Below are 12,764 nucleotides of genomic sequence, written 5' to 3'. Positions count from 1 at the left end.
ACAGGAAAGTCCTGAGAGAGGGGAGAGAGACTGGAACCAGCAGGGGGTAGGGCGGGGGGGGGAGGGGTGTCAAGCAATGGGGTGGGAGGGTGTAGTGTCCAGTCTTAAGAAATTGGAAAGTTGGCAGACCTAGTCAGAAGGGGCATATTGGGAACATCAGTAAAACTAACCTGTGCTGTTGCTTCAGTGCACTTTCCTTGTACCATTTGAAATGTTTCAGAGTAACAGCCGTGTTAGTCTGTATTCGCAAAGAGAAAAGGAGTATTTGTGGCACCTTAGAGACTAATCAATTTATTTGAGCATAAGCTTTCGTGAGCTACAGCTCACTTCATTGGATTCATCGAAAGCTTATGCTCAAATAAATTGGTTAGTCTCTAAGGTGCCACAAGTACTCCTTTTCATTTGAAATGTGCAGTTCCTGTCTATTCTCCTCCACTGTATAGAGCCTGGCTTTGTATTGTTGAATACCGTGTAAACTATTTATTATTTATTTGCATTACGCTTGTGGCGAGGGGCTCCAGCTGAGATTGAGGCTCCATTGTGCTGGACTCCAGAGTAAGAGTCAGTCACTGGCTTGAAGAGCCTAAGATGTAAATAAAACAAAATCCATATAAAGTATTATTAATAATATAATCTCCTTGTTAAAACAGATTTACTCAGATCATAGGCACCGACTTCCTCTCTACCTGGGGGGGTTCTCAATTTCCGCCCTACCCCCCCGGGCCCACTCCACTCCCTTCTTCCAAGACTCCCCCACTCACCCACCCCGCCTCTTCCCGCCCCCACTCCACCCCTTCCTCAAGCCCTATCCCCACCCGCCTCTTCCCTCCCCCAAGTGTGACCTGTCCCCGCTCCTTCCCCTCTCTCCCTACAGCTCCTGCATACAGCTGTTCCGTGGCGTGCAGGAGGCACTGGGAGGGACAGGGGAGGAATTGATCAGCAGGGCCACCGGTGGGCGGAAGGCACTGAGGGAAGCGGGGGGAGCTCCCACAGAGTTGGCGCCTATGGCTCAGATCCTCTGTGTGGTTGGAGAGGAGAAATCAAATCTGCAACCCCATGCTCTGGGTTGTCCCTCGGCCTCTGACTGCCAGATGCTAGGACTAGATGACAGGGGATGGACCACTTGATGATTGCCCTGTTCTGTTTGTTCCCTGGTATTGAATACGTCTATCCTGATACATGGATTTTAAAACCAGGATAGAAGTAGTAAAATAGAACACACGAGTCAGGCTAGAGAGAGATTCCTTAAATGAAGGTTGTGTGTGTGTGTGGAAAAGATCTCGTGGTATTTTTCGTAAGAGTATGGAGTGTATGCTGTGTACTTGGTGAGAATTTCACTCCTTGCACTTTTGTGTAGTGTGATGTGTGCCTTTTAGCCTCAGCATCAGAGATGGCTGCATTTCAGAGATGTGTCTAATTACTAAAGCACTTTAGGATCTTTTTGATATCAACGGCAATCACTGTATATACAGTAAAATATTAGAAAAAATTTACAAGTAATTAGAATATTTATCTGCTCAATTTATTGCAAAGATTCAGTTATTTTGATGCTTTTTCTATATAATTTTTGAACACTGAAGGGTGTTTACATTAGAAAAAGCTACTGGGCCAGATTCAAACCTGATGCATCTCTGTTGAAGTTACTAGAGTTGTGCTTGTGTATACTAGGTTTCAATTTGGCCCCTTTTTCTTAAGAGACTGATTTCTGGCATTAAAGCTTATGCTCTTTGGGGCAGGGACCATGTTTTTGTTGTGTTTGTACAGCGCCTAGCATTGTGGGGCCCTGGTCCATGACAGGGACTCCTTGGCACTACCACAATACAAATAATAGATGATGATGATGATGGTTATTTATTATTATTAAGGTTTGAAGAGATCACTTCGGGCTGGTGCATTCGAAATGCCTTTAGAAACATTGGTACACATTGCTGAGGATAGCAGTGATTCCTTGCGAATCCCTTTGCAGATAGTCGGTGTCAAAGGGAGACAGTTTGGTTGTAATCTCAGGGCATAGCGACACTTGCAGAGGTAGAGCGCTGTGAGTTAAACCCACCTTCATACAGCACAGTAGGGAAAGTGCTGCAGTCTGTCCGCACTGACAGCTGCAAACACACTGGTGTGGCCACATTTGCGGCACCTGCAGTGGCATTGGGAGCGGTGCATTGTGGGCAGCTATCCCACAGACCACCTCTTCCCATTCTGGCGCTGTGGTTTGTGGGAAGGGGGTGGGGAGTGCGGGGCATTCTGGGTCCTGTCCCAATGCCCCGTGATACATCGGTTTGCATCCCAGCATTCCCTTTGCTTCCGTTCACATTTGGCACCATCTTTCAACAGTTTTTGTACTGCGTGCTCTGTCTTCCCTTTCGCTCTGCAGTAATGGAGCCTGAACTGCTGAGGAATATGCTGACGAGTCTCACCAGCACATCACATTTGGCAGTCGAGTTATTCCTTAAGATTCAAAGTGACAGAGAGGACTCCAATGATGATATCAACTCGAGTAACGCATATGACACGAGTTTGCTTGTTTAAAGGGTCGCTGGCGCTCTTTGTATGGGAAGCTGGACCTGGCCGATAACAGCATTCTTGTGGTTATATCTGCGTGCTGTACCCTCCATAACATTTGTGAAGGGAAGGATGAAAGATTCACTCAGGCATGGAACTCAGAGGTTCAACACTTGGAGGCTGAATTTGAACAGCCAGAGAGCAGGGCTATTAGAGGGGCCCAGTGCAGGGCTGCAAGGATTAGGGATGCCTTGAGGGAGAAATTTGAGGCTGAAAGCCAACAGAAATGTCTGGTGTGGTGCCCTGCACAGGAGTGAAGTACGGTAGGAATCTGTTTTTTCTACGTATGCTACACTGACTTGCAGTGCCTGTTGCTTTCCTGGGCTAAGGTTTCTTTTACGTTATGCAATAATAAAGATGTTTTCAAAGCCAAAAAAATCAATTTATTGAAAAGAAAAACAACACAACTGCTTAGGAAACACAAAGGGCAAGGGGGTGAGGTGGGGTGGGGAACGGTACAATCACAGATTTGTGTATGTCCTGTCTGGAGTGCTGTGCAATGCGTGCTGCACTTCAGGATGGCTACACTGCATGGTGATGGGGGTTGAGTGCAGTGGGTAAGAGTCATAGTTTTCAGGGCTGGGTGGTGAAGCTACAGGTGTTGGAGGCAGCGGGTGGCGGTAAGAACCCAGATGTTGGGGAAAGTGGTTTGGAGGTGACGTGGTGGCACAATGGAAAGAGTTTGGGGACAAGGTCTGCGGGGCGGGTTGCGGGGGTGGGCGCGGTAGTGCTCCGCCTGCATGGCTACGAGTGCCTGGATCGAGTCCGCTTGGCACTCCATGATGCTTATCAGCCACTCTGTGCTTTGGTGCCGGCGATCTGCATTCTGCTGGAGGACCCTCCTTTCACTCTCCCGCCACTTCTGCACTTTTTTGTTTTCATTAGTTGAATTCTGCATGACTTCATGCAGCATGTCCTCTTTGCTTCTGCGTGGCCTTTTCCTGATTCTTTGCAGCCTCTTGGCTGTTGACAACACGGACGGCTGAGATCTCAAGGTTGCATCTGTAAAGGCAAAATGCAACACTTAACAGAGGCAGCATTGTTCACGCCAGACAGAGCAATGATTCCCCCGTACTCAAGAGCAAGCACAGTCTACACAATAGCATAATTTGCCTGTCCTAAAGCGAGCGCACATAACACACGGGAGCCCCAAAATGGTGAGTAAGCACAGGGTCAAGTGTGACTGATGGTTTTACAGCTGTACTGTCCTCTGGGTTTCTGTGCCTTGGGAGAGCCAACAGCGGCAGGGGGCCCCTATACTGAACACTGTCCCCACATTTTCCACAGCAGTTCATCCTGGAAGCTATCTCGCTGCTGAGGGTGACCTGGGAAGCAAGGGAGGGTCTTCTACTGCAATGCGGCTTCTGCCGTGGCCCATATGCAGCGTGCCTGTGTTCAGCAATGATCCCCCCGCCCGTCATGGCACAGTGGCACAAACAAATTAGCCTGACTGGGAAAAGGAACACAGTGGCTCTCCCGAGAAACCTGCGCAAGCGCATTGCCCAAGTTCTGGCTGAGACCTTTGAAGAGATCACTGAGGCAGATTACCGTGATGTGAGAGAGCACGTCAATGCCCTATTCCGCACCTAGGCATGCATGCAGCCCTAACTCTCCTCACCCCAAGAGCCCGCACCGAATAACTTCCTTCCCAAAATAAAAGCCGCTTACCAGGAACCTCCTCTGGTGTTTGTCCTTCCCCCAAGCACTGGCCACCGCGACTGGCTACCTTCCTCCTGGCTTGAGAACAGCTCCTGGCTGCATGCATTTAGGGATTCCAGGGTGTCTTCCTCCACAGAAGCACCCTCGCTCCCGGTTTGCTGCTCCTCCTCCTCCTCTTGCCTTGTTGAACTGGGCTTTGAAGTGTCCATGGTGGTCCTCGGAGTGGAGGTGGGGTCGGCCCCAAGTATCGCATCCAGCTCTTTGTAGAAACGGCAGGTTGCAGGGGCAGCACCGGAGCGGCTTTTTGTCTCGCGGGCTTTGCTCTAGGCATTCTGCAGCTCCTTCACTTTCACCCTGCACTGCAGTCATGGCCCCTTTCCATCATATCCCTTGATATCTGCCCGAAGGTATCATAATTCCTACAGCTGGAGCGCAGCTGGGACTGGACAGCTTCCTCCCCCCAAACACTGAGGAAGTCCAGCACCTCGCCATTGCTCCATACTGGGGATCGCCTGGCGCGTGGAGGCATGGTCACCTGGAAAGATTCGCTGAGAGCACTCCACGCCTGGCTGAGCAAACAGGAAGGGGCTTTTCAAAATTCCCAGAGAATTTAAATGGTGGGTCTGACGGTTGGTCACCTGAGGGCAGGGCAGTAGAGTTCAAAGTGATGACCAGAGTGGCTAGCACAGGCATTGTGGGACACTTCTGGAGGCCGATCAGAGCGCACTAACAGACCAGGGTGTCCACAGTGAGGCCGAGGAGCTCCAGCGGTGACGCAGCAAACGTTATTCCACTTGCTGAGGTGCAGTACCAGCAGCGCTGTAGCCGCGGAGACAGAGCGCTCTATGTGCCTTGCCAGTGTGGATGGGGAGTGAGCTAGGGTGCCTGGGGCTCCTTTCCTGCACCGTAACTCGCAAGTGTAGCCAAGCCCTCAGTCTTATACCATTAGTCCAATTCACTAGGACACACAGCTCCACCACAGACCTGTGCGCATGGCTGGAATAGGTCATTGTATTTTCAATGTTTCTTAAAAAGAAAAGGAGTACTTGTGGCACCTTAGAGACTAACCAATTTATTTGAGCATAGGCTTTCGTGAGCTTTCGGATGCACATCGATGAAGTGAGCTGTAGCTCACGAAAGCTTATGCTCAAATAAATTGATTAGTCTCTAAGGTGCCACAAGTCCTCCTTTTCTTTTTGCGAATACAGACTAACACGGCTGCTACTCTGAAACCAGTGTTTCTTAGTCACTCATTTAAAACTCGATGACGTTTTTGAAACACAAATAAACTTCTAGTTAAGTTATGGTGAATTAGGCAAGAGGCTTTGCTCACTGTTTCATGAAATTGTATCTGTGCTGTAAATACAAAGGATATAAGTTTGGCATCTTGCTTAGGTATGTCGCATTTCCAGTAGCCTCTAAGGTTGGGATCTGTGCTAGCAATTTATGCCAGTACAGTAGTGTCGATTCAGGGGTGATTTTTTTTAAAATGACATTTCTATACTGGCAAAAGCTTTAGTGTAGGTGAAATTATACCAGTTTAAAAGTACTTCTGCCGCTGTAGCTGATTTCTTTCGGGAAACCATTATAAGCTATACCAGCAAAAGCACCCTTTTGCAAGTATAAGCTGCATGTAGACTAGGAGGGTTTGCTGGTATAGCATCCTTTCTACTGTAGACTAAGAGGGCCTAACCTGGTTGGCCTCTATGCACTACATTAACATTATTATTAAGTATTTGCCTTGTGGTAGCACCGAGAGAGACACTAACTGAAATTAGGGCTCTTTGTGTTAGGTGCTGTATATACTTAAATAATAACTGAAGTGCTGCTGATTCCCGTGTTTCTTCCTGTTCTGAGGACAAATAGATTTCAGGCACCAGGGCTTTCAGCCTGGCACTTTTGACTTGCACAAAATTCACTGGAAAGAAAAAGATCTCTTCCACTTAATGGCTCAACAGCTGTAACTTGCATTTTCAGGACACGTGGATTCTGATCTCCCTTGGAACATGTCTGTGACGTTATGGCTGTTTAAATCCCCAAAGCTATGCATTTTTTTCTTTTTCCATTGTGACTCAGGACCCAATCAATCCCTTCGTCATTAGAAACCAGTTGTTTTCCCAGCGTGCTTGGGTTTGACATTCATTGATTGTGTGTATGTGGCAGGGCTTTGTCTATTAAGAGCAGGACACAGTTGCATCAAAGGATGTTCTGTTCCTGCTCTCCCCGCAAGAAGCGAGAGCTACGTGCCTGACGTGATGTCATAGGTCTGGAGTCAGGACTGCAATCTGCAGAAGACATGCCTGCAGCAGGGTGAAAACAAATATAGACAGGAAATGCAAGCAGGCATGGCATGCACAGGGATCACGTAGGATGCTTCCCCCTAGAGGGACCTGTTGTGCCTTTTCACGTCGTCACGTCAATTTAAAAAACAAAAATCTTGCTGCTGCTGATACCCGTGTTGTTGTTGTTTTAATCTTCCTGGTGATCTTCTGGTAGTCTGGTGGACTAGCAATTACTTCCTCGTGCCAATGCAGTTCCTTGCTGGAACCTTTTGTCTCCTTAAGAGGCTGCGTGTGTTTTTCTCAGGAGCAGCCATTGGTTGACGTGTCCTCTGATTGTCAGCCTCAGCAGTGGAATCGTTGTGGGGGAAAGTTTCCAGTTACCAGGCTGGCAAGCCCACAGAAGAGGAGGAGGTAGGCAGACAGAACTCTTGCAGCTGCGATGCCTGATTGGCTGGACGCTTCAGCTGCTTCTCTGGAACAAAAGGTCAAGGAGTACTGCAGCAGATCAGACCGCATTACTTTTACTTGCAGAAGTTTGGAGAGGGTACTTGGGCGCTAGCTTCCCAGAGTGGAAGTAGCTCTCTGTATTCTCCTCCAGTGAGTTTTCTCTGTGTCGCAGTATTAATCCTGCGCCTCTCTCTTGTGGCTAGGAAATAGGAATGCACTAGTGTGAGAAGATCTTCGCTGCAGAGAAAAACCTGTTGGGGAAGAAACAGTTGTATGTTACCAATATAAACTTTCATTTCAGGAATGGCTTGTGAAATCATGCCTCTGCAAAGGTATATTGCTGTTGTTTTTTTTTTTTTTTTTTTTTACTAGCTATTATTTAGATTCATGTAGACATTAATCATTACCAGGCTTGGAGTGATGCCATGGCAGTCGTACTTGTACTTTGTAATAGCACTGTATATTATGTATGGATGACTTCTTTCTAACAGTTTACAGGATATGATTTTTTTTTCATTGCTGCGTGAGACTTGTGTAGTTGTTTAAAAGTTCATCTTATTCCTGATTAGTCTCAAGGTAAAATACTAGACTTTCCTCCTTAATCTCCTCCACCTCAAACATAGTTGCCTATTCTTTATAGCAAATAGCTATAAAAAGAATTTCTAGAGTTCCTGAGGCAGGTTTACAGGATGTGTCTGACCATCTCTTTACCAGTTCTTTGGAGCATATGAGCCACATCTTTGCTTTGTTTTCTGTGTGAAGGATTCAGTCATAAGTGCTGGAACTAAGGGTGTGGGAAGTGCTGCAGCACCCCCTGGCTTGCAGTGGTTTCCCTTATATCCAGGGTTTACAGTTTGGTTCAATGGGTCTTAGCACCCCCACTATAAAAATTGTTCCAGCACCCCTGATTTCAGTGCTTAGTACAAAAATGACCCCATTCCCTTCCAGGGAGCCTACCATGATGGCACAGACAGGTATTTTGAAAGGGCACGAAGAGATTTAGATGCCCAAATAACTTTCAATGGGATTTGAGTGCTTAAAAGCCCTTTTTGCCGTTGTAAATTTCTCTCCGATTGATTGACAGGGGGTTCCCAACCTTTTCCTGTAATGTATAGCTGTTGTGCAGTAATGAAGAATTAACAGCTGGACTGACAGAACACAACTAGAGATGCCCTGATCCTCTGAATACTTTCATCCAGATACATGTCAGGTGTAATCCTCCTTTGTAGTTGCCTTAGAAACAGGAAAAGCTGGGGTTTTCACTGGACTGTTCTCTTTTCATAGCACCTGGACACACAGCTCCTTAGAAGCGACTGCTGATGTGTGCCTGTGCTAAAACACTGTAGGGTAAACTGCAACTGGGCTCTTAAAATGGAAATATGTAACCAATTAAGGGGGAAATGTAATCAGTCCCTTGATTATGTCATTAATATTTTTGCTGGCTGGTGTTTTAATTTTCTAAATGGTGTGTTTCCTTCCCTCTTCAATAAAATATGGTGAATATTCACCTTCATGCAAACTAAAGACCAGTGAATGCAGTAAGTGATTGATCCGTGCTTTTTCAGCATTGTTCTAAGGAGTTAGCGTTGTTAACAGCTTCTCTGAAGTTGCTGTATTTTCCTTGCAATGATAAATAGGAATTGAATTTGATGTCCAAACCATATTGCCCTGCTCCTGGACTCAATGTACTGTGGAACATGGAGAATCAGCTCTGTGCAGGCAGATGTGGAGGAGCTCTGTTTTGCAGTGATGCAGTCAAGAGGCCTTCATGTTTGCAGAGAAACAGAAGTACTCTCTGTGCCTTACAGGATCAAGTATTCACTGTGATGATTTCAATTCCAAGATACTGTCTCTCTGCTGTCAGAACCAGGGGCTGTTACTGTGTTCTCTGTAGCAGCCTCTTGACTGTAAATGTGTGCTCTTCTGGGGAAAGTAGCTCTTATTCACAGGGCTGTCTTGACTATGCTCCTTGTTTCTGTTAGTTGAAATGATTAACTTGAGAGCAATTAGAAATGCAATGTGTTTGAACAATAATGCAGTTGATTAAGAAAGGAAGCTTTTTTAAAATTCTTAATCGGTGATGAAACTGTGCACATGGTGTAGAATCATTTGGGTTTCCTATTTTAAAGTAACAGTTTAGAATAGACACATGAATATTGTATCTCCTTGGTTTGTACACCCCCTAAATTCCCTTAACCTCTAGACAGATGCACATAAAGTCCTGCGGGCACCCTACAACATCATTCTCTCCACCACACAATTCTTTCATCCTAAAACTTCCTAGCGTAAAATCTCCTTTCTTTCTACACTGTGTCTTCACTGCAAAAAAGGTGGGGGGGGGGGGTTACAGTGGAATCACTGTGCCTTTCCGATCCTGTGCCTTACCTATCGTAGCGGAGACAAGGGACCGGGTGTTGACCTTGCTTAGTTTACTTCATGATAAAAGTGCAGTGCCTTGGCACCATTAATACTTTACAGATGGAGAGCTGATGTGTGTTATGGTATCCTGTGGTAAAACATATTTTTTTCGGCAGTGAAGACAGAGCCTTAGATTCCTGGGTGCACTGCTCCCATTGGCTAGGCAGACTAGTGACAACTTCCAAGTGCTACTCCACAGACCAGCAAATGGAAGCACTTGTGCAATGAGCTTCAGTCCCCTTCTCCCTTTTCAGAAAACAAATCTCTTCCCAGCAACCACCAAATTTTGTCCTGAATCCTGCAATGATATCTGTGTGGATGAATCTCTGCGTCATGGACCAGGGCTCATAAGCACAAAATAGATTGTAAGGTCTTGGGGACCCAGACCATCTTTCTGTGACGTGTTTATACCATGTCCACAGCTGTTGGTCTCTGATTTATATCTGAATCTAGCCCGAAAAATCAAAATATTTCATTTTGTAAATGATAAAATGAACCATTTCAGTACTTCTGAATTTTTGTTTTGTTTTCATTTCAGCCAGAGCATTTTGGCAAAATAGACACACGTTGGCAAAATGTTTTGGTTGACCCAAATCTGCTTTTTTCGGCAAAGAAAGTTTCAGCTGAAAAATTTGCCCAGCTCTAATCAAGATATTCATGTCAGGGAAGGTCTGTCTAGATATCACAGAATATTATATAATTATATATGCACGTAACCATGTGTACTGTACATACACATTTCATACTATATATAGATGTTTATCGAAGGAATGGTATGTGAATAGACATGCTATCTTTGTAAGAGAGAAACACAGTATACGTGTCCAAGGCACACTTTCTTGTGGCGCATGAGGTGGAATGTTGAGTGTATGTGGTACTTCTTTGTTCCCAAAACACTTATTGCACTCCTCTTTTTCAAAGTCAGCATCAGGAAATGACATTTTTCATTTCATTTAGTTAATACAGGGGTTCTCCAATTTTGGGGTCCTGACCCACAGTTTGAGAACCGCTGAATTAATACATTAAGTATTCTTCTGAATTACAGTAACATAATTTTATTATTAGCAAGACTATTGACTCAGAATTTCTTATTTATTTTAGCTGAGTGTGTGTATCATATTACAGACTTCATGAAGTTGAAACATGTGGCTGCTTTCACAAAATGTACCTTCCACATCTCAGGTTCAAGGAGCTGGCTGATAAGAGAGGCATGTATGTGATTTAGATTCTCAGTGGCCTCTAATTTTTTTACAATCTGCCAGAAATTAACAAATTGGAGGAAGGAGTAAGAAAACCATGTCAGATATTTTTAAACCCTTTTATGGGCTGATGAGTGTAGCTAATGATTTCCAACTGGGCTGCTGGTGATGCCGAACTCCCTTTGTTCCCAATCTGATTGTTTCATTTACCGTCTCTGTTTTTATGAGTACAACTGTATTTTAGCTGGAGTAAAATGTTCCTATTCTAGTGCGTTTTCTTCTTGGTGGAACTGTGGACAGGTTGTTTGTTTTAGCTTTTTCAGAGCAATGAGCAGCTGATCAGAAAGTCGTATTGTAAGATAAGCCTGATGAAATCATATTGATCCTTTGGATTTCTGTATCACCTTCCCTCCAACGAACTCAAAGTGCTTTATAAACATTAGTGAAATAAGCTTCACCGTTAAACTCTGGGGGTAGAGATTGGAATTATTAAACCCATTTTACAGGTAGGGGAAACTGAGGTACAGATCATAAATGCCATATGCAAGGTCAGACATGAAGACAATGACAGAGCAAGGAATACAGTCTATATCTCTTGACTTCAACTCCCAGGCCTGATCTGCTAGATCTGTGACTCAGTGCCTATTGAAACCATCAAATGGGAGTCTTTCCATGGACTTCAATGAGAGTTGGCTTCCAGCTCCTAAAGTGCAAGCCGATCTGCAAATCTTCTCATTTATTAAGCTTTGCCTCCAGTTTTTTTTCTGTGATAAATATTTTGGATGTGATCAACATTGTAAATGAAATATAGTATTGTTAACTTGAACTATCTGTAACCAAGTTCAATTACTTTCTCTTGCCAGCAACGGCAGATTAGAGAAGAAAATCTAGATTTTTATTCTGAAAGATTGGGCCTCTCCATATGTTCACTTGACACCCGTCAACTTTTTAGAAGCAGTCCAGAAACAAAAAGGCCTGCAGTTACTTAGTCAGTTTGGTTCTTTTATTGTGCAATGTGTGTGAAAGTGATTGTACAACTTGCCATTGTTAAATTCTAGGAAAGGGTGCAACTTTGGCTGGAGTACACTTGGGGTCATTCCTTCCACCTCCTTCTAACCTATTTTCTGGTTTTTATCCAACTGGAGAGCATTGCCAAACCACAAATAAGGAGACAAAACTCTGCCCTGTCTTCTTTCTTTTTTTTTTTAAGATTAAAATTAGTTGAGGTTTATGATTGAAGAAGAAGAAGGAAGGAACAGGGTTGAATACTATTTACAGCAGCTTACAAAGATAAACATATCAGTAATATAACAAGATACAAGCAGAAAATAATTGTACAAAATTACACAATCATAAGTTTCCACAACATGCAAATAAACAAAATTAAATATAAATATGGACTGTAGTTTGCAGGGGGAAGGGCGTGATTCCACTCTGCTTATCGTGCTGTTATAATTAGCGCTACAGTTTTGTCACAGAAATTTTTAATAAATTTCATAGCAGAGGTGTATGGGAAAAGATAAGTCAGGGAAAGGTGGGAGTGAGGAGCCCATAGGGGGGGTTTTGGAGAGCAAGCCCACCCACACTCACCCTTCTGCGATGGCTCCTGTCTCATGGGGCTGGGCCTGACTGGGTGTTGCAACATGGCCCACGTGCTCGTAGCACCAGTCCGTAGATGGAGACAGAGGAACAGATGGTCCAAAAGTGAGTGGCATTGCAATCCCATGCGCTAGGTCACAACGCTGATCAAATTTGGCTCACTTCCCCTCTGTCTCCATCTACAGAAGGGTAGATGCTCCAACTGAATGGGCCAGGTCACAATGCCTGGAACGGGGAGCCAGGCCCAGCTCTGTGGGACAGGAGGTACTGCTGATGGGTCATGGACTTCATTCAAATTCACAATTACCTTGAAAACTGTGACCACTGCACCAAAATCGTAGCCGTTTAAAATAATTTCTCTTTCCACGCTGCTGTTTTGTAATGTGAGAACACTAGCAAAATATACAGCAAAACTCTGACCAGGCTGAAGGAAGTGTCACTGCTCTTATTAAGTCTGCAGTCCTTCATCTCCTTGTCCTCAGGAATCAGTATATATTATTGAGGCAGTGCACATGTAGATACTTGGTTGTGGTTTAAATGATACGTGCCTATACTGTATAGTGGATTTCTCTAGGGTTAAAAGAGAATGATTTCCTAT

At 44.8% G+C, this 12,764-nt stretch overlaps 1 protein-coding gene across 13 annotated transcripts in view; it reads left to right on the top strand.

Moving 5' to 3' along the window:
• FAM13A (family with sequence similarity 13 member A) overlaps positions 1-12,764 on the top strand; it is a 194,422-nt gene that overhangs the window by 110,395 nt on the left and 71,263 nt on the right. The window contains exon 1 of one of the 13 annotated variants that reach the window (XM_037896865.2): positions 6,461-7,282. The exons of 6 other annotated variants lie outside the window; for them this stretch is intronic. In XM_037896865.2, the coding sequence (XP_037752793.1) occupies positions 7,254-7,282 (29 nt within the window). In that variant the 5' untranslated portion in view covers positions 6,461-7,253. Of the gene's footprint in view, positions 1-6,460; positions 7,283-12,764 lie in introns of those variants that run through there. 6 more of the 13 variants (XM_043545146.1, XM_043545147.1, XM_037896863.2 and 3 more) reach the window with 6 other exon arrangements.

This window comes from Chelonia mydas, chromosome 4 (assembly GCF_015237465.2).
Source record: "Chelonia mydas isolate rCheMyd1 chromosome 4, rCheMyd1.pri.v2, whole genome shotgun sequence".
NCBI classification, from domain to species: Eukaryota; Metazoa; Chordata; order Testudines; family Cheloniidae; genus Chelonia; species Chelonia mydas.
The sequence above is the reverse complement of the archived record's forward strand: the minus strand, read 5'-3'. Positions and strand labels throughout refer to the sequence as shown.